The sequence below is a fragment of the Panthera tigris genome, chromosome A1, assembly GCF_018350195.1.
Source record: "Panthera tigris isolate Pti1 chromosome A1, P.tigris_Pti1_mat1.1, whole genome shotgun sequence".
NCBI lineage: Eukaryota > Metazoa > Chordata > Mammalia > Carnivora > Felidae > Panthera > Panthera tigris.
In genome coordinates, this window is record NC_056660.1 from 94,656,916 (window position 1) to 94,678,757 (window position 21,842).

At 43.9% G+C, this 21,842-nt stretch overlaps 1 protein-coding gene and 1 long non-coding RNA gene across 8 annotated transcripts in view; one reads left to right on the forward strand and one right to left on the reverse strand.

Annotated features, from left to right (window-relative positions):
* The window catches only part of SEMA6A (semaphorin 6A), a 134,345-nt gene that overhangs the window by 17,994 nt on the left and 94,509 nt on the right, over positions 1 to 21,842 (reverse strand). For 3 of the 5 annotated variants that reach the window (XR_006216154.1, XM_042982620.1, XM_015539608.2), the window contains 9 exons: positions 21,497 to 21,628; positions 19,136 to 19,291; positions 17,472 to 17,648; positions 17,006 to 17,146; positions 16,840 to 16,920; positions 14,170 to 14,228; positions 11,943 to 11,963; positions 11,755 to 11,805; positions 5,910 to 6,074 (listed from right to left, as the gene is read on the reverse strand). Coding sequence is in view for 4 of the 5 variants with exons in the window: in XM_042982620.1 (XP_042838554.1) it covers positions 5,910 to 6,074; positions 11,755 to 11,805; positions 11,943 to 11,963; positions 14,170 to 14,228; positions 16,840 to 16,920; positions 17,006 to 17,146; positions 17,472 to 17,648; positions 19,136 to 19,291; positions 21,497 to 21,628 (983 nt within the window). In the remaining variant the exon portion in view is untranslated. The remainder of the gene's footprint in view (positions 1 to 5,909; positions 6,075 to 11,754; positions 11,806 to 11,942; positions 11,964 to 14,169; positions 14,229 to 16,839; positions 16,921 to 17,005; positions 17,147 to 17,471; positions 17,649 to 19,135; positions 19,292 to 21,496; positions 21,629 to 21,842) is intronic. The other 2 variants (XM_042982621.1, XM_042982622.1) reach the window with 2 other exon arrangements.
* LOC122237596 overlaps positions 1 to 21,842 on the forward strand; it is a 117,089-nt gene that overhangs the window by 12,943 nt on the left and 82,304 nt on the right. For 2 of the 3 annotated variants that reach the window (XR_006216177.1, XR_006216176.1), the window contains exon 2: positions 8,785 to 8,865. This is a non-coding gene — a long non-coding RNA (uncharacterized LOC122237596). Of the gene's footprint in view, positions 1 to 8,784; positions 8,866 to 13,951; positions 14,935 to 21,842 lie in introns of those variants that run through there. The other variant, XR_006216174.1, reaches the window with a different exon arrangement.

A 21,842-nucleotide genomic window follows, 5' to 3' on the forward strand; every position in this document is an offset into this window, starting at 1 on the left:
CAAAAAAGCCTGACTTGGGCAGCATTTCCTCAAACCTTAGAATATGAATCCTGTACCAAACATACCTCACTCCCTGCCCCCCATCCCCTGCACCCTTCCCGTCAAGTGGCAGGTTGAAGGGAAGGGCTAAAGAAAAGGGGCTGAGAAACCTTTATCAAGGGCTAAGTTCCTTGACATCAGCCAAGCTGTCTTCAGTTGCCTGATACTTTCTTCTAAAGCCTGCCGTGCACACTTTTGCCTTGCTCACACAGGCAGTGGTGGTCGGAGAGGCTTTCTGGATGCATTTTGGTGTGTGTGTGTGTGTGTGTGTGTGTGTGTGTGCGCGCGCACGCTTTGTCTGGCAGTCCACTGGTTCTTGGATGGGAACCGTGTCTATCTCTTGTGTAGCCTCTCACTCCTTACTGGCGTCCAACACTGTGCTATGGAGCCAGTAATAAATTTTGCTTGAGACGCCTCAGAAAACATTTTTGTTATGGTAATGTTACTGAGGAAATGGCAGAGAAAATCTGGCCCAAGTTGAGGAGTCAGGCAAAGAAGAGAAGCTTGTTTTTCTTCCTTTACTGTTGTCATCAGTGATACTTTTCCCCGTATGTAAGATCACCTACATAAGACTTGATAGGAGCCAAGAAATAACTTACCCCATTGAGAGAACTGGGGCCCTTGAAAATCCCCAATCCATTAGGTTTGAAGCACTGGAGGTTGTTAAAACGCAAGCGCACTCAAGGCCAGGCTCTGGTATCTACAATACTCACCCCAAACTGGATTTCTCAACTTGTTAATGAGGAAGGCCTACCTCTGAGGGGTTGAGAGTCAGAATAGGTAGGGTTTGAATGAGAGCACAGGGAAAAAAGGGTCAAGTGTAGGTTATTGCCAGGTCAGGGGAACACACTGTATCACACACGGGTCCTTTCCAATTCAGAAAAGGAGACTGGCAGCAGAAATGCCGAAGCTCAGCTCTCCCTAGGCCACAACTTGGGGAATAACTCACTGCAAGCATCACTCGGGCGCTCACTGCTGGTCTAAAGTCTCACCAGACTCTTAACAAGGCTAGAATAAGTGATTTCCTTTTAGTCTAAATCCATTTTGCTCTAAACAACTACTTGGCCAAACTTCTCATCCCCACTCAGAGAGCTCAGTAGTTGGAAGAGCACCGGATCGTATCACTGCAGCGCTCAGAGCCCAGCCATCGGCAGCGTGGTGGTTCTACATCTTGTCCTTCCAAAGGCAGAAGCGAGTTTAATCCTCACCGGGCTCCTATAATTGCCCCGGGCCAGAGTTACCCAGAGCTTAGTCAGGCAACTACAGTACCACAATTTCAGTGATTCCAGTGAGACTCACCGACCATACTCTTTGCTTAGTATTTTTATATCCCTACACTTCCTGCATTCGTGTTTACTTAGTATTTTATTTAAATTACCTTTAAAGTAGATTTCAGATAGAAACTTTGTATCATTATCACAAATGGGAAAAAAAAGCACGTCACTTTTCATAGATAGGAAGTAACCATAAAAAAGTAATTAAAAGCAAAACAGTGTTAATTCCAGCTAGCTACAGCTGCCTGGCGAAGCCCCTAGCCGAAAGCCTGTTTTTTTCTTGTCAAAGCAGGAGAGTAGCACGTTAAGGGAGTTATTAATGATAGAGCCTCAAACAGACTTCTTCCTCAACCTAACCCAGAAGACTGAAAGAGAAACAAAAAGGGTGTGATGTGACCTTCTTCCACAGGATTTAGTACTCTCAAATGCCAGGATCACCAGAGGCACCTAAATCATCGTCCTACTTGGGGGGGCCCTACTGCTGTAGGTGACCCTGCGTTGGAGGAATTGTTGATAAACTCTGTGATTTTAGCAAATTCTATTCAGGGGGGCGCCTGGGTGGCTCAGTCGGTTAGGCGTCCGACTTCAGCTCAGGTCACCGTCTTGCAGTTTGTGAGTTAGAGCCTCGCATCGGGCTCTGTGCTAACAAACAGCTCAGAGCCAGGAGCCTGCTTTGGATTCTGTGTCCCCCTCCCCCCCCCCCCCCCCCCCCCCTGCTCATGCGCTCTCTCTCTCTGTCTCTCAAAAATAAATAAATGTTAAAAAAATTTTTTTAAAAAGAAAAAAAAATTCTATTCAGGATAGTTAGGAAGGGTGGGCAATATACTCCTCATCATACTTTATGTATCTTACTGTAAGATTATTTCCCCAAGTAAAATTGCTCACACAGATAGCTTGTACATTGATTAAAACATACTCAGCATCTACTGTATGTTTTAGTTTAAATTATTCATTTGATCTCGAATTTAAATTCTATTTCTACCTCTTTTTCTTGTCTGCAGTGAGTGTATCCTCTTGACTAAATGTAATTGGTGACATCTCACTTTAAAGGTATCCCGAAATATATAAGCATACGACAGTGCTGGCATTTCCACTCAAATGGGAACATCTCTGTATAGATTGACCATTTTATCTGTTTTCTGACAGCTCACAAGAACTCTCGCAAGTCTGAAGTAGGGGATTTCCTTCTGTTCTGATTTATTCTTGGGACCTAACACCAGTGGTCAGCATTTACATATTATATTGACGCTACACAGCTTTCTTGGCAGATCGGTACATGGCTAATTCCCTCACGTATCTTCCAGTCTTCTTGGAAATAAGGTTTTATAGTATTATTACTATTGGTCAGAAACAAGAGGCACAAGAGTGGCTATTAATTTTCAGTATTGCCTAACCTAAAAAAGAAAGCTCTTATTTCTTTTGCTGTGGAAAGGGAGGTGGGGGGAGACAAGCCAGATCTAAAAATAAAGTGGATTTTCTTTCTTATTCATATGTAATTAGAGCCCCTTTGTAACTACTCATTACCACCTCAATGGTTATAAGATGAATAAATAATATATATTTTTAAATGTGGCAAAACCAAGAAAGAAGTAGCCAGGGCTGCATCCAATTTATCAACTTGGTGATTAAAGGGCTGGCTCTAGCGGCTCCAGACATCTAGGGACCCAGAGATAAAACAGTGCAGTTGGCTGTGTTTTTACTAATGAATCTAGGGCTTGAAAGATATCAGGCAATTTTAAAGAAAAGCAGTAAGGACAAGAGACATTAGACAAGGCCAGTAGGGTAATGAAGGGCAAGGCCAGTTACTGAGAGAGAAAATTACTTCATTTTCTGTGATAATGCTTCTCCGAGCCTCACAGGCCTCTTCTCACGCTTTGTTAGTATGCCTGTATGTGTACATACAGCCTCAGAATGCTACTTACAGTGTAGAAGGAAAGAGCCTTGGAACATTCCACAGAAGGGCAGAGAGAGGGCTTGGGTCTATTATTTTGAAAGGGGGAGGCTGAGAACAATGGTAGCAGAAGGGGGTTAGATTGCAAGGTGAGGATTGGTGCTTTGACAGAATGTGAGGGACGCACAGGATTAAATCAGGACAAAAGACACAGCGAGGAAAAGAAAGAAAACAGCAAGCAAACATACTCTGGAAATGCAGCATCTTTTGGAGGATGAGGTGGGGCAGAGCGGGACCAGCCCAGTGGTGTTCACCATGTCTGCAGAGCAGAGCTGTGGGCTCCTTTGCTCACTGGCTTTATTCAGCCAGAATAAAAAAGGCATGGGACACTTGACTCCTTAGCTAGCTGGTGAGCGGGACACATTTTCTGCTTAGCGGGGAAATGTGTGATATTTTAGAAACAATTCCAGAGTATATTTAGCTCCTAAAGCTGGGGCACACAAATGTCACATTCCCATGAGACAATTGACCCAGTGAAAAGAGCACCTGCCAGAGGCCCACGCAAAACCCAGGAAACCCTCGCATCCCAGGAGATGCTGCACACACGGGTGTGACATCATTAAGGCACCCACATCAGGGAATGAGAAGAAGCGAGGAGATCACAGATTGGGCCAAGTTAGGGGACGTCATAATGAGTCAGAAAAGAAACTAGACTTTTCCAACAGAGGAACGCCATCACCAAGTCCAACCACACAGTGCTTGGCAAAACAGAACAGAAGTTTGAAATAAATCGTGAACATTAAAACAGAAAAACAATTCAGAGCAAAATGGAAATTAAAATCATAAAAATCATGGTAAAAGGAACATTAAGCTACATTAAAAAATTTTTTTTTTCTGCATAACAACCCGTTGTCATTGCCCCATCAAATACATAATCAACTGTCAAAAACCAAACTCGAATTTGACAGGGCAAGGCAAGGAGTTAATAGCACAAGAACAGTGATCATGTTAAACACCCATGCAATCACCTCTGCCACCATTGTCTGACAATTTGTAGACTGCTTCCAGCTTTGTCAATATTCATAATAAGACCCAAGAGAATGAACAATGCCGAATTTTAAAATGATCTGTCAAAGTGTTAATTGGACTCTTTGATAACCTCCATCCCTTGGGGGAGTTAACGATTGGAGAAGATTCATGCCACCCGTCTCAGTGAAGTGAAGAGGAAATGATTGTAACCAACAGCTAGATATTTGGCTGACATATTTAATGCTTTATTGGAAAGGCCGTTTGGTTTTTCAGAAAGTTGGCAGTGGGCAAACACGAAGCAATTTTACAGAGCCGTCTCTTCTTGAGAACTCGGCCAAGACTCCCACATCTGCGATCTGGAGCCACACATAACAAATAATGGCACATGCTAGGGCTCGTGGCCTGATGTGATAGTTCTGTGCCACCACTGAGGAGCCTGGCGCTTTCTAGGGAATGGTAAAGGGAGGGAGGCCTCCAACTTCAAGAGGCTGCTGAGACAAAAGCTGCTGTTTTTAAGCTTTGGGGCAGGGAATATGAAAAGTTATAGAAGAATAATCAAAGTGATTATGGGAACGTGCTTGAGCACAAGTTAAAAGGGCTACAATCTTCACTTTTTAGCACGTAGAGCAGCAGAGCGTATGGCACTCTCACGACGTGAGTTGCAAAAAAGAGGGTGAAAATTGAGCATGTGAGTCTGCCTGGAAAACATCATCTAAAAGTCAAGATGGAAATACGTATAGAGAAAACCCTGAGGGAGGACATGACAGACGGTCTTCCAAAGGGTCACCATGGCTGGTCCGTCCTCGAGACTCAAACCCTTGCTTGGATGAAACCCTTGAAAACATATAGAAGTGAACAATTCTGAATGAGGGGAAACAGCTCGCAACATAACTGGGCTTTTCAGTCTCTGATTTACAAGACTGTTTTTTGGACAAGTAAAGGCCTCTTTGGTTGCAGCTGCAGCTAAAGTAGGATGTGTTACCAGAAGCAGCCACTGGCGAGAAAAGAAGAGGACATTTCCTGTCTCTAGTTGAGCAAAGAAAGCAGGGGAGAATTTAGGACAGTTCACAGTAGAGTCCCTTTCATTGAGTGCAGCTTCCTTTCCGTTTTAAATGCATAGCAATTCTGCTTGATTAAATAACATATTTTTGTCTTAGCTGTTGTCCTCAAAGGGCAATTACAGTACATTGCAGGACCGCGGCTCTATTCAAATTCAGCACCACGTGTGAGTGAGAGATGCCACCAGCCAGAAAAGGCTCTGCCCTGCTATTTCTCCACTCACCCATTAAAACGGGCCTTTACTATGATGACACGCACACGCCGGGGCCGGCCCTGCATTCCATCCAGTTAGGGAATGGGAGAAGAGGACCCAGCGTTGAGGCCTGAGCTCAGAGGAGCCGGGGTGGGGGGAGGATCTGCACTGGGCCAAGCTGCTCCCCTTTGGGATGGAGGAAGCTCAGAAGGATGTGTTATTTGTTTTGTGTGGTTTCTCCTCGCTGGGGGTATAATTTAGGATCGAGCCTGGTGCAGAGAGGTGTTTTTTGAGGAAGCTTGGGAGCATCGTGTGCTGGGGGTGCCTGAGATGCTGCTGTGGCTCAGCTGGAAGCAGTTACACAGCCCTCCTCACTTTTCCCTCCCTCTTCCCCCCAGAGGAAGAGGCATTTCCAAGGCCTTACCCTTCTGGTCTTGGTGATTACGGGAAGACACTGCCCCCAAAGAGTCTGTGCTGTCGGGTGAGTGCAGCAGGTCCTTCCAGTCCAGCTTTCCCGCCCTAGACTCATACCCCTCTTGAGCCGCTGCATCCGACGTGGTGGTGCTGGGCAAGAGGGAACTGGAGTGCCCTGTTTTCATCATAAATACAGTTAGGGAGAGCATCAGCGGAGACCCCCACATTCCCTCGGCACAGAGGCCAAGAGTGGGACACCCGAGCCGGCAGTAAGCCTGAAAGGAGACGGCCCGAGAAAGAACAGGCTTGAGGGGTTGGGGTTCAGCAGGAGACTCCCCGCCCTGGCCGTTAGACGATGAAGGGCCAGATCCTATCTGGGCTGCTCTCTGGGTGAGCCTGGGAGACTCCCTCAATCTCTCCGGGCCTTCGTTTTCCTTGTGCGCGAAATGGGCATGTTGCTTCCCTCTCCGCGTTGGGAGGATAGAAGCGACATGGTGGTGAAAGCACCCAGCAGTGTCCGACACACAGAACACGCTCAAGAAGTCCTAGTGTCCGGCTTGGGTCTTCCCTCAGCACTGGTCAAGGCGGGACGGGTCTGCTCTGGGGGGTCACCATGTGTGACTGGCGGGGCAGGTGCATGGTAGTGTTACAAACAGCGCCGCTGTCCTGAGCCTTTCTCACGGAGGGTGTGTCTGGTTTTCAGCTTCGACTCGGCCTCATAAACTTCCTATTTCTGAGAGAAGTGCCCGCCTGCCTCCACCACCGGTTCCCTGGGATGGCAGCGTCAGCCGCCCCGTGTTGCTCTGGCTGTGCCTTTTGTGTGTCATTCCAGCAAAGCCAGTTTCACGGTCTCATGACTCCTACCTCGTAAAGGTTGTTCTTGAGGCCACACTGACTGACGTGATTCAGATTAGAAAGGGAGAGCTTTTTGGGATCCAGAGTAGCCTACCACAGGAAAACATCAGAAAAAGAATGGCCAGGTTGGGAGTTAGGGCCGACACTCTGGATTTTTCCTGTGAACACATTCCTCTGCTTTCCTCCCATCATGCCATAAGGCTAAGTACAAGTGGCACCAGGTGCTCTGGTATAAACTGTCACGATGATTTCAAGAAGGCCCACTACCTGTTCTCTCTCGGAGAAAGAAAACTTTACCTCTCTGTGATTTCCGAGTAGAGTCTATGAAACTGTCTTACCTATAGCAGCCTCTCGAACAATGTTTAAAAAGATATCAAGGCAACTACTGCGAATTTGTAACCGGTGCCTCTGGTAGAAGGTAGGGTGGATTCACAAGTGGTTCCAGCCTTGGGCTGCGATCACCACGTATGTGTTCAATAAAATACTGGTGACCAGAAAGAAAGATTAGAATGAGCAATACTCTGCATTCTTCTGTTTTACAGTTAGCATGGGAAGTTGGATTCCCAGGAGACTTTAATACTGCACGCGACAGGCAACATTTTGTTCGAAAGATGGCGGGGAAGAAGCAGGGAAGCTAGGTGGCTCACCTAAGCTATATTGATTTCTCTGGAAGCACCACCCTTAAATGCCACCACAGAACTTGAGTAACATTTAAGAAACCGCTTTCTATGTAGAGTTTGTTTGGCTTCTGCACAGCCTCAGACATCAGCTTTGTTGCACAAAGTCTGGTTTATATCCAACTGTTAAGAACATGTTCATTTCAAACTCAGGAATGTCTGCACCTAGACTTTATTTTTTTATTTTTTTAATTTTTATTTCTTTACATTTCTGGGTTTTGCTTCTCATCTCAGTGCTGATAAGAGAACAGAGAGGTAGGGAAATTAACCTGGACTTGGAAATACAGAATTTCTTTTATTTCTTTTTCGCTTATACTGAGGTCTAAAATGTAGCCTCCGTTTTCTACTCTTGAATTCTGCACTGCTGTAACAAAATATATGGCCAGCCTAAGAGAGCATTCAGCACCCAGCATAAGCAAACAATGAGACATTGCTTTGTAGGGAGTTAGAAAGGCGGGAAGGAAAAAAAAAACCAAACAAACCCTTTTCTCCAAGTAGCAAGAATTTCTTTTACCTGAATTGATATGCATTTTGAGTACTTTCAATTTAACTGTGTTCAAGGGGCAATTTTATGGTAATGCCCTAAGTATGGTTTAGGGAGAACATTTCTTAATACGGTAATCTAGGGGAAATATATGCCTAAGGGACACATTCTCCGTCGAAAGATTTCCTGGACCATATGCTGCAAATACATGGAAAACTCATTGGTAATGGAAAGCTATGGCTATGAGAGGAAATTAATGTGGACCAGATGGTAGTTAGGTAGGAAAATGCTTTACACAAATGTGAGAAATCAGCTCCTTCCTATGGCTGAAGCGTTAGTCTAATACCCACCACATCCCCATTTTCTATATGTAAATCTAGAGAAACCATGCATCCGATGTACTCAAAATTAAAAAAAAAAAAAGTCGAGCAGCATGAGGTTTGTATTCTTTGGAACTTATGCGTGAGGACAGGTAACACGTGCCACTGGTGAATCAGAGTCAAAGAAATTCTCAAAAGTTTTAGGACTGCCTTGTAAAAGCATCATTAAACAGCAGTCCTTAGTTTGAAATCAAAGAGGTGTATTAGTATTGCTACTTCTCTAAACTTAAACACGTTAAAAGGAAATCACTTATCTTCCTTTTTAACATCTGACGCTACAGGCTATATAATTTTTTGTGCATTCATTACGAGACTCTGCAACCAAAATCATGCTACAAAAATAGGCAGTCATTTGTAAATATGGTATTACAAGTCAGTAGGCTTGGAACCTATAATTTTGTCCTGTTAATCCACTGTGAAAGGTCATATTTTAATCAGTGGACCTTATGACATCTTCTTCTTCTTCTTTTTTTTTTTTTTTTTTTGAAGTAAGCTCTCCACCCGGTGTTGGGCTCGAACTCACGACCCTGAGGATCCAGAGTTGCACGCTCAGCTGACTGTGCCAGCCAGGTGCCCCTGATATATTATTCTTATAATATATAATGAAATAGATATATTTTAGAAGTTAACTTTAATATGCATCATATTGTTTCTCTATATCTACAAGTCTTTGTGATTCCAGAGGTTAGAGACCCTTCAAACTACTATAACTTATTAACAATGACTGTAGCCAATTAGACACAAAACAAGAGACATTAAATCAATACAAGAAAGGGAGAAAGAAGGAAAATAGTCAGGGTCCAATTCACTAAAAAGGGGGTTCTCACATATGTAACTGGTGTTGCACAGAACTTTTGCCAAGCGGAGAGTTTGCATGGTTTATTGTAATGATTCCTTTTTCTGGGTTAGGCAGTTCGAGCTTTGTGGCTCTCTTTATGAACCTGCACTCAGCCCCTGAACATTTTATGGGGACATGCAAAGGACACAGCTGGAAACAGTGAGTGTATTTTGGACTTTGTGGTTGGCTTCCTAGTCTATATCTATGCAGATAAAAATAGTAATTTGGTCCTTCCTTTATAAAAAACAATTTTTTTAATGTTTGTTTATTTTTGAGAGAGAGGGAGTGAGAGAGACAGTGACATGTGAGCGGGCAAGGGGCAGAGAGAGAGAGAGAGAGGGAGACACAGAATCTGAAGCAGGCTCCAGGCTCTGAGCTGTCAGCACAGAGCCCGACACGGGGCTCGAATTTGCGAACTACGAGATCGTGACCTGAGCCAAAGTTGGATGCTTAACCGACTGAGCCACCCAGGCGCCCCATTGGTCCCTCCTTTGATGGGAGAAATACAGTGTCTAGTCCAGTGCCTGGCACCACAGAAGGCACTCAACACATATTTGCTGAGTGAATTAAATCTATTCTAGGTTTTCTAACGGCAAAGTAAGCATTTCTTACAATAGTTTGTGAAAAGAAAGTCTCTGTGTTTTCTTTCGTAAGTACTGTCTGGTTGAGTTCTCATTTTGGCGGTCAATCATCTAACCACTTAACACTGGATGAATTAGCCTAAAACGGACAGGATCATTAAGGAAAAGTCCAGCTCTTCTTTTTCATCACAGAAATCACTGATCAAGAGCTGAGGACAAACAGGCATTATGTTAATATGGAGGAATTAGTAAGTTCCTTTCCTTTTGTAAAGGAAATAAGAGAGAAGCATAGATTGGAGAGTGATTTTTGTTCACAAAAAGCATCCCATGATTTGATTATTCTTTCTTATATGAGAAATTACCTGGGAGTTAAAATTGGTCTTTGTCCAGTTGATGAATGCTAGGGAGGTTGCTGGTTCAATTAGACTTAAGACCTGGATTTCTCAATATCTGATAAAGATTATTCAATTACAGGAAGTGATTGCAGAGTATGATATTGGAGGAGAGTAGATGCTAAGTGGGTTCTCTTGTTGACGGGCGAGCTAAGCTAGACGACATCTGCCTCCTGAGAAATTTTTCTTCGTCGCTGGTCTTCAGTATACTGGCTTGAGTCACAGATGAGAGAAGGCTAAAGGTGGATGAATTCTGTGGACTCGTCTGCTCCCCACTGCCTCCCTCCACCAGGAGAACAGGAAGGAGAAACCAGGCATTGTTTTCCATAACTGTGCAGCTAGCTCATTTAGGACCACATGGTCTTTAGTACTTTCAAAGAGGCTTTTTATTTATGCCAGTTGGACACAGGGAGGAAGAGTGGACATAGCGCTATTAAACATGTTTGTTTATTTTGAACTATTTTGAACTATTTCTTCAGATTCTAAACCTGCCTTGCTCTCTTTTCTTTCCCTGTTTCCCCCTTCCTTTATTACCTCTACAAACACCATCCTAGAACTGTAATTGTTACAGATTTTTAACACAAAAACTATAAAATGTGCATCTGTGAAACTCTTAGGTCCCCATTATAATGCAAAGCTTATTAAATCTACCATCACACGTGTTTTTCATATTATATTTCAAAAGCACACGGGGGTGCCTGGGTGGCTAGTCGGTTAGGCCTCCAACTTTTGCTTTCAGCTCAGGTCATGATCTTGAGGTTCGTTAGATTGAGCCCCACATAGGGCTCTGCGCTGACACAACAGAACCTGCTGGGGATTCTCTCTCCCTCTCTCTGCCTCTCTCCCCTCCACTCACACTCAGTCTTTTTTTCTCAAAATAAATAAACATTAAAAAACACACGAATGGTTTATCCTCGCAAACATTAGGGAGAACTCTGAGAATGGCAGTGGTGCACTTCTAAAGTTTTCTTCTAAAGAACTCAGAATGTTTTATTTATGGACTTCATGGCTTTGTTTAATACAGTGTGTATTTCAGAGTGGAAACAACGGGAGGAATCCTGTTTGCACATCATTCCCCCCACACCACTCCTCCCTGTATACATTCTGAAGAACTGTCACTGAAAATATGTCTAAATAGTCATACTCTTTGTGAACTTAAATTTTGATGGCTAATTTCCATGTGATATTGGAAAGGTTTGCCTAGTAAGGGCTGGTGTCTGCATGATGTCTAGATTTTTTTTCCCCTGCAGAGGTTACTGCCCTGAAAGTCAGCATTTTAGGGAATGGTATTCTTACCAGTCAAGAGCTACAGCCTATTAGTTACAAGCACTGTTCTTTTATCTTGGATGAATTTGTGTCCAAAAGCAATTACTTCTCCCTCAAGAACTCATTAAACATATTCACCGAATTCCCTAAGGTTGGCAAATTTCACGTTATGTGGATTAAAAATGTAGGAACCAGTCTCATACGTCAGTTGTCTCTCATAGAGTGATTTTTGAAGCACTGTGAAATTAAGAAATAATTTTAGTGAATTGGGGCCCTGAAGTAACAAAGAATCTGGTCCGTGATGTTTAGGGATGAAAACTATAAACTACCACAGGATGAGTGGCTTAAAATTACAAAAAAAAAAAGAAATCTATAAACTGACCATATACTGTGTTGTAAGACATTTCATGATCTGGAAGAGGAGTTGAAATGTCTATAAAAAAAATAATGAGGATAAAAAATTAATTAAAAAAGAAACCTAAGGTTGGAAAATACTCAAGAGGATTAGTGGAAGAGGAGTTCCCACATAGATTTCCATCGATATTAAATCATGAGTAATATCTTCCTTACCATTCAGGGCCACGAAGGAATCTGGAAGACAAAAGGGAGGAGAAGGTTACTTAATGTGTAACACTGTGCTTAGTGTGACTTACATTGTAAGTAGGAATGAGCTAATACAGAATTATGCTAACATATGATCCCCACTACTAAGTAAGTGCTTTTTAATTTCTGCTTGTAATACAAGACGCTTCGTACTGGGTCCGATTTCATACCCTCCTATCTCTTTTCCGAGTGAGTTTCCTCAGAGTCACTGCCTTTGTTTTCAAGACTCAAAGAAAAAGCAAGAGTTTGTAGAAACAATGGGAACTGCCATTCTATGTGCCTTACTCTGTACAGTGGGGTGTGTATGTGGGCGAAATAAGTGACAGTCAGACCACACTTGCAAAACAGTTTTCTTTATATTCTCTCTCATTTCATCCTCTCGACCATGCTGTAAGGAACTGTCCAGTATCACAATGTTCTGAATTCATCATAGGTTTTCATTGGGAAATTAAAAACAAAAATAAAAATACTCATATACACGTATAGGCAACGCACACATGTGCATGTGTCTGGGTCTTATCACTGGCTCATTTAGCTTGCTTGCTATCCAGCCTCTGACACCAACTCTTCATGATTCCCCCATTTCCCTTTACAATCCTGTTCAAGAGTCACCATGCACATGTTATCTGAACCCTCTGCGTGCCTCTGTGTGAATAGATGTGTCTCATAGAAGCAGGTCATACTCCAGCAGGAGCACAAAGAGCAGAGAAGCCACTAGGAAAGGCAGCAGAAGGTCAAGTGTACCTCCTGCCCTAAGCCGGCACCCTAAATGTTGCACCGGTAATAGAGTTCAAGGTTAGGAAGCACACGAAAACACGGAGGCTTGAACACTGAGACTGAAGAGTAAATCGCTGGCTTGGGGCCTGAGGATCTCCCCCGTGTTAGGTACAGAGGCTTCCGTAGGTTCCTTGGCCCGAACACACACATGTGGTGTGAGCCCTACTGGTGTTGTGGACACGTGATGGAGACAGTTAACAACCATTTTCACATTTCTCACGTGTTTAGTTATTCAGTTCCCGTTGACACTCCTATTTTCTACAGATGCCCATACCACCAGATCCTAAAAATATGAAGCAAATTATTCACTGAAGTCAGCTAATTTAAGTTCGCTCACATAGACACATGCACAAACCGAAACTTGTTTCCCTGAAAATGGAGCCATGAGGCACCAATGTGATTGAGATCCACTGATCAAACCTCAAACTGTCTCACTGCACACAAGTAACACAGATCTTTTGGTGATGCCACTGTCTCCCGTGTTGATTTATGAACTCATAAATTCTGTGTTTGAAGACATAAGAAGAAGCTTTTGCCAATATCGAATATTTGGAAACAAAATAAATACAGCAAAAAATTTGGAGATGAGGATGCCCATATCCCTCTTTGGTTATATTTGATCTCCAAAAAAAGATACGGTAGAAAGTTGAATGGTACCTTAGAGTCAGAAATTTCAGTACTTATGGCTCAAAGATTTAAAACACTGCAAACTAAGTATTTTCTAAGAGAATGGCATTCTTCTCTAAATTAGCATGAATAAACATTTTCAGGAGAATACCCATATTAATCAGATCGCAGGACAACTGGGCAGACATTTGACCAGGACCTTTTATACTAAGTTCCAACTAAAATGTTGCCATTTAATAATTTTGGAAATGAACTTGGGGCTAAGCATAAAAGGTTAATTCCTATAAAAAGGTTATTTTGAGTCACCCTTTACTTGAGTGGGTTCTTTCTGAAAATTTTCTTTACTGCAAATGGTAATAGCCATAAATCTCATTAGAAAAATAATTACTTTTGTTAGTCGATAAGTTCAAGAAGAACAAAACACTCCCATTCAATTAAAAAGCTAGAGTATAGCAATCAATCTTTTTATTATTTGGTTAAAAATTGCAGGGTAAAAACACGTTTTTTAAAACTAGTTTTTTAATGGAAATGTTGATCTAACTTACTGCTCTGCTATAATTACTATCCTCTAGAGTGAATACCGTGGAATAGGCGCCAGCATTTGTAGCAACGACATCGACAACACTGGCTTCATAACACGCTGTTTCCTTGATGTGTAGAAGATGATTTCTGTTACTTATGCATATTTTAGTGCGAGCCGCACTAGGGCCACATGTGGGGTGACGTTTCTAGGCCGTCCGATAAAAGGGTCTTTGCACCAAGATGTGCGTGGATAAAAAGCTTTACTTACTGTGACAGTCTCCCAGGCCATCTGTGTTGCCACGTTCTATGTCCTGTTCAAAAGTCAGTCTTAAAAAAAAAAAAAGAGAGAAAGAAACAAATTCAACATCATGAGTCATTACTCCAGAATGAGTCTGAAGTTTCACTAAAGAAACCAACACAGTTTGATAACTTGAGCAGCAGGTGCAGAAACAAGAAGTAGATAACAGCTTGAAAATTTGTCTCCGAAGTTTACAGAAATGAGTCTTCTGTGACTCTCCATGGTTTGAGCAGTTAATTCTGATATTATTCAGGGAGTTAATTAGTTTGCAGATTATTTATATCCTTCTTTTACAGATTGAGCATTTCTTAAGCGTTTAAAAAGTTTAAATGTCAACATAACTCTTTATAAGTGATACAGAAGTCTCTAAATTAAAAAAAAGAAAAGGTCTTTTCCTCTGTACTTTTTGTTTGACCCCAGCACTGCCTTCCTAGACCTTTATTTTCTTGCCCAGAAATAACCTATATGAGAAAGTGTTCAAAGGAACAACTGGCTGGTGGGTATGGAGCTCCCTTGAGGGGATGGGACATTGTGGTACATTTGGCTGAGACCACCTGAGACTCTGTGGCCCTGTGACTCTGGAGTATTACCCTCATGCTGACTTTTCTTTCAAGTCTCCTTGGTCACCGTCGGGCTGAATGAGCTTTATAACAAGACCAATCGTAATATATATATTTTGATTTTTAAAACAAGCACACTGGAATCATCCATGGGAGAACTGTCCTTTTGGGGGAGAACTCTGTACCGCCTCTCACAACGTAATTGAAACTCTGTTTTGCAGCTGCCTTTAGAGTTTATTTTATGGACCATATAGGAAAAGTATCTTGAAAGTCACACCTTGATCTAATAATACACCATGTTTGTTTTCCAGTGTTTTTTTTTTCTATGTTAAAAATCAAATTCATATTCAAAGGATAAGGATTTTCAGTGGTAGTGAAAGCCAGTATTCATCAGTCCCTGAAGACCACTCTTCAAGGAGAGTTCCACCATGTTTTAAGCAATGAAATATATATGTAAATCCTTAAAGGAACAATTTTGGCATTCACATATTGACTTAAAAGTGATATTTTTAAAAGTTTGTTTTGAGAGAGAGAGCGTGCACACGTGAGCAGGGGAGAGGCAGAGAGAGAGAGGTAGAGAGAGAATCCCAAGTAGGCTACATGCCCATCCTGGAGCCCGACCTGGGGGCTCGATCTCATGAACCGTGAGATCGTAATCTGAGCTGAAATCAAGAGTCAGAGGCTTAACTGACCAAGCCACCCAGGTTAAAAAATACATATATATTTTAATATTTATTTATTTTTGAGAGAAAGAGAAAGATAGAGCGTGAGCAGGGGAGGGGCAGAGAAAGAGGGAGACCCAGAGTCTGAAGCAGGCTCCAGGCTCCAAACTGTCAGCATAGGACCCGACACAGGGCTCAAACCCACGAAGCATGAAATCATGACCTGAGCCGAAGTCGGACGACCAACGACTGAGCCACCTAGGTGCCCCGACTTAAAAATGATTTTTAAAAGTCAGTCTTACTACCTTTGGTCACACCTTGAATGTAGAAAGGAGATAGGTCATTTGTTAGCTTCCCCTCCTGTGCTTTGAGATCTTTTCTCCTTCATTTCGAGGGTCCCCATGAAAAGATACAAAGCTCTAGTATGTCAATATTGCTACTTGTGGAGCTGATATAGTGATACATAGTGAGTCGACCCTTCACATTAGTCAGATTTCCAAGTCAGACTTCACAATTATCATTGGCTCTGTTTGTGGAAATACTTTCCCTCAAATTTTGCCTGTGGCGGTCATCAGATGTGCCCTCCTGTCTGTCTAGCTATTCTGAGATAGGAGAAGAGGTCCAGAGTGCCATGAAGACCTGGGGAACATGACGGAATGGCTAAGACAGAACTGTCCTGCCGTATGGCACCTTCCTTGAGTTGCCATAACTTGTCAAAAGACGTGCACTGGATTTCACATCCACTAAAATAACGAAAAGAAACCTTTTAACTAATGCCATTCAAGCCCTTAAAGTCAGGGTAACAATTTTAAGCACCCAAATCACAGGTGCGATAGGCTGGCCCGATCTAGCTGATCTGTTGGAGAGCTGCCAAGAATTGATTGGCTCCTTAACGAGTAATAGGGTCAACTGTTCCTCAGTGCAAGAGAATGGTTTATTGGATGCATATGCCATACTTGCAGTACAAATGCGTCGCTTAACAAATGCTCCGTGAGCTCTTCTCGGCCCTGCATGGTCAATTAGAGGAGTCACTTTTGCTGTGGCTGGGCAAACCGCAGCACTAATCTAATTGGTACCCTCCTGCTCCTTTTCTCTGCTGCTCTTATGCTGCAGTGATCAAGGCGTGCATCTTCTTGTCCCGCTCTCCAGGGAATACTTAGAAGCCCACAGTGTTTCGTTTCTCTGTGTTTTTAATCAGTCTGAGGATGGGTGATTAATCAATCGGAAATCTGCCACATGTGATGGCGGGGTGTTGCATGAAATGGGGAGAGGCAGGAGGACCGTCAGCAGCCCCACTGATGAGATCTGTGCACAGAAGGCTGAATGGCAGCGGCATGTGAGAGCACAGTCAATCGTACATCTAGAACGCACCGCGGCTGGGGACCACTTTACGCTTTTCCACACTTCCGGTTCCTTACCTGCTGCTGGGTGACAGATGGGCACAGGAACCTCCTTCCTTTACCCACCCACAGTATGGGTCTCTGGAGGCGATACAGGTTCTGCAGGAAAAAGATGACCATGAGCTACCCCGGACTCCCCTCTAAGCACCGTGCCCTCTCATGGTTGGGGAGGCAAAATACATACTTTTTACACTTCCCGTGTCGTTCACAGCGGCCCAGGGGAAGCTTTATCACACAGGTGGAGAATGCAACGTACAGAGAGCTGCTGGCTTTGTCTAGTTGCATGCCCATAATCCTCTTGTCCTCTACCCCATCGTAGCTGCACCTGATTTTATAAGGCAGGATCATGAGTCAGTTCTCTTTTTCCAGCCACCCCGCCTCCCGGCCCACAAGGTGATCCCTTAATCTGATCTCACTGAAGGTGATACAGATCCTAAAGATGCCCCCCTCCTTGGCCCTGTGTGGTGTGTCTCTATATAAATGCACATTTATTGGTAAAGAGAAAAATAATGCTTTTTTCCCCCCCGAACAATACTAAAAGCCTCCTAAATGCTTAGACAACTGAAGTCTGCTCTTCTCAGATTTTCCTTTGAATGAAAAGGATCACAGTGACAAAGAATGAGTAAGAAAGAGCCCAACAGTCTACGTACTTTTCAGGGTTGTAAACGCTCATCTCCTCCAGGAAAAGGCTGTCATTTAGGAAACCACTGTTTCCTATCCTGGCCAAGAACTTCAAGATGATCCCCTTCTCTGATCCCAGGAAAACCACAGTGTGATTCTGATAGGGCCCAGCAGCACTGTCCACTGCAATTTTGGTCAGGCGGTATCTAAGATGACAGGATCACAGTTTATATCTTTGTTGGTCTGTCATTCAGGGGTCCCCTTTTCCACTTCAAACAGTTGTGACTTCGCTTTCTAGTAATGACCTCAAGAAAAATGTATGCATATAGATAATGTTCTCAAGCTGTTCTGGTCCTTTCCATATGTGGAGCATTAGTGTGGCTCCAAGGGGAGGAAGGAGGTATGCATTTGCGGAGGCCAAGTTACAGAGCAAAGAGACAGCCCAACCATCTGAAACCACTCAGCAATTATCTCTTCCATGAGCACCAGGGAAAGGCTGATGTGTCCCGTGAAGAGGGGAAGAAATGATAATGGAACTCATTTAACATTTCAGTTAACATGGAAGAGAAGAGCATGGCTACCAGTTTTACATACTCTTCCTTGGAGGTGCAAAGGCTTGTCAACGAAATGTCAGACTGGAAAGCTTTCCAAGTGTGTGTAGAGGGGCTGACAGTTCTGAAGGATGGGCAGGTAGCGTGCTGATGATACCATTAATTGATATGAGGATGTACAAGCCAAACCAGGTCCACTTAAAGCCAAAGGTAAAGGGCATCATCTTTCTCTGGTACCTTTCAGCTGTTCACCATGCCACGGATACTGATTTGTGCCAAGCACCATGGCAGAAACCAGAAAACATGAACCCTCCTGCAAGTTATATACCACAGTTTTCATTTTATGGGCAAGAGCCATTGTAATACTTTAATATCTTTCAGTAAAATCACTGTTTAAAAATGGTGGTGGGACCCCTGGCTGGCTCAGCCAGTTGGGTGCATGACTCTTGATCTCAAGGTCATGAGTTTGAGCCTCATGTTGGGCATGGAGCCTACTTAAAGTAAAAACGGTGGTAGGGTTGAATGACATTTTGTTTGATGACTGCCACTGCAGGGTGGTACTTGGGAAATCATGCTGGATCATTCAGAAATCAGGTCTAAATTACAAGAAGGAGAATTTAACGCTATCACAGATTTCTAGTCAACTATCCCCTCTCTTCTGGCCACCACTTGAGGTTACAAATGGTGCAGTATGAATCCCTCACACCATCATTCTTGTCCAAATGTGCCGTTCATCCCTGGCCTGACAGCTAACAACCCAGGGGCAATACTCCGATGGAATCTGGAGCATGTTTTGCAACCATGTCCAACCAAACAGGTATCCACAGCCACTGACTGGTTCTCCTTCACTGCTTCTCTGCTTTTGCACAGAATAGGCTAACCCGGAAGGAGATATTTTCGTTACATCTAATCGCTGGCATGTGTCCATTTAGCCTGAAAATATCAAAACTCTACCCACTGGGAATGTGGTTATGGGGGTTTTGTGGCAGGCACCCAACTGGCCAGCCTTTCACAGCTGAATCAATGCCCAGGATAACAGAAGATGTTTGTGGCATTTCAAATCATGATCCACTGATAGGTTTTATGAGCATGGGACAGAGTAGGGAAAGATCCACTTAGGACATGATTTGCTTGACACCCACCTGACCATCGTCCTCAGGAACCATGGCCTGTTGATGACGGAAGGCACAGCCTCATCCATGAGTGGGTGCGTTTTGATGAAGTTCAGGGTATCATCAGGAAACTCATTAGAGGTTGCATATTTTTCTAAGGACGATGAGCCAGCGCAGCAACCTGGCCTAAAAAGAGACAAAGGGAGGGAGCTTATTTCGTGCCTTATGGCAAATTCTTTGAACGAACTGCTTCCCTAAGCATCTGGCACGCAGGAGAATGTACCGTAGGCTGAGAAGAGGAAGTTGAACAATGCAGAATGCCACCAAAAAAATATGCTTGGATTTTCTCCCTGCCGCCTCCTCATTCCATAGAGAAGCTCCAGCCAGGGCAGTTCAGCATCAGCTGGGGGCAGCTTGGCTTCCCCCGAGAAGCACAAACAAACCTCATAAACAGTGATGGGAGCTTAAAACAAGTGAGGAAGTATGTGCTTTGCACCTGTGCCAGAGACTGCTCTACCTGTCCTAAAACCCTGCTGGAAGTTCTTGAGGCATTTGTTTCACACAAAGAGAGAATTAGCTGACGCTTCCACAAATGTCAAAAACAAAGGCATTCATAAAGCCGCCAGGCAGCAGTATATACCAGCAAGGCTCCACCTCACCCTCTCTCATTACCTGGGGGTCAGAGAATGGGTGGGTTTTGTTTTTACTGTTTTCATTTTTTGTTTGAGTTGGGCAGGTATATGAAAAGCCAGTTACACTGAAGATTGTCTCCTGAAAGGTCATTTCTTTATCTTTGAGCAATGACAGTGGAAATTCATTGCTACAAGAAACTCTGTGGTCTCGGGAGTCAGGGGACAACTTAGTAAAGTCAGGTCAGGGAAACACCAACCACAGCCCTTGTCCACAGCCCTGCTCTGCCTATGGGTTCCAGAGAGTAAAACTAGACCCTGACAACACTGGCGTGATCTGGCCTCATGTGCACGCTCTTTTGTGGCACCGACCAAGCCAGCTCCACGAGACCATCCTGATGTCGGCAAGAGGAGGGAGAAAGCACGTGGAAGGGCGGGGAGAAACACATTGCCACCGGTAGAAAATCAGAGTTTATGTATCCTGGTGATGGCTGGCTGTCGCCGTCTCTACGCACCGAGGAGACCCTGTTATTTAAGGACTCCCTGAACCGTCATTCCTCAAACTTATCTCCCCTTCCTGCTTATCTAGAAAGTAGCTACACAATGCCAGGCAGGGACTTAGCGAATCTTTCTGAGGTTGCCAGAGTGTGCTTTCTGCACCTAGTCTGCTCTCCGTGGGTAACAGTATATACACACCCCGGATAATTCAGGTGATGAAGATGCATGAACCTCAGAGGTTTCTCCCCTGGGTTTAGTGGTTCATGTTATCTGAGTCCGCTCGATTGGATGAAGTGGGCTACTTTGTGTGTGTGTGTGTGTGTGTGTATGGTGGGGGTGGTGATTGGAGGTTGGAGGAGAGAGTTGGAAACCAAAAGGTTTAGATATTGGACTTCTTTGCAGAGGCACACCAATTCCATGGAGGAAGCCAGATGCACAGGATGTTTCTATGGAACTTAGATGCCAAATGTTGTAATGAAAGTTTGAAGCGTGTGCCACATGATGAGGGCAGGCATGGGGTTGGGGGGGTGGAGTTTCATCCTGTCTGGGTGGGAGAGAATGAATTAGCTGATTTAGTGTGAAGATTTGATGGAGGTTACATAGGACCAGGAGGTCTCCGTGTGGTCTCGGGACAACATGTTCCCCACAAAAGCGATTTGGGGGCATGTTTCGGTGGAGGGATATGCGCTGTGTCTGGATCCAAAACAGATTAGAACCTGGTAGACCAGGGAAAACCTGATAACACAGGGCACTCACTGGTCTCTACCCGCCGTTGCCCTGGAGTCCTGGACTGAGCTCCCATCCAGCCTGGTCACAAACTCCAGGGATCACCATTTATAGTCTGCATTTTATTAGAGTGCAGAGACATGGGTCTGTGTGGAAGGGAAGGGAAGAAGGGTGGAGTAGTGCAAATGATCCACGCAGGTCTGTGAACTTGCACAATACACTCTCTAACTCTCTGAGCCTCAGTTTCCTCAGCCACACGCCAGTGGGGCTGGCTGGGCCAGATGCTTCTCATCAGCCTAGGATGACCTTGGATAAGCCACAGAGGTAGAGGTTAAGCAAAAGACTAGAGTGTCATTGTTTTGAATGGGTTAAGGGGATGAAGGCAAATGGCCTGATAGATCTTTCTGTTGCTCTGGTAGTTGTATTGCCGTGGCCAGCATGGAAGGCGCTGGTGGGCAGTTCTTAAGATGTTCATTGTCTGGGACCAAGCTGCCCATTTCTTGCAGTTCAAAACAGTCGTATAAATATTTACACGTACCTGGGTTTGGGCACTCTTTCATCAGGAACTGGTGTCCAAGTGGAATCTGGAGACTTCTGTTCTTTGAACCTCCCAGTGAACACATTGGCGATGTCAAGCATGTCATAGGCACAAACTGCAGACCCAGGGATGCTGTAACAGAACATTTCATACAGTGTTCCTCTTACAACAGTTAACGCGTGCAGCTTGGAAAACATACTACAGAGCAACTTCCCTGTTACTGGCGGTTGGAATTTAAAGTTCACACCCTGATCACTGTGAATGTAAAGGATCCCAGTATATAAAACAATGTTTCTCTGAATCACATTTGCATCCGTGGCCTTAAAGAAAGGACTGGTTGCAGCAA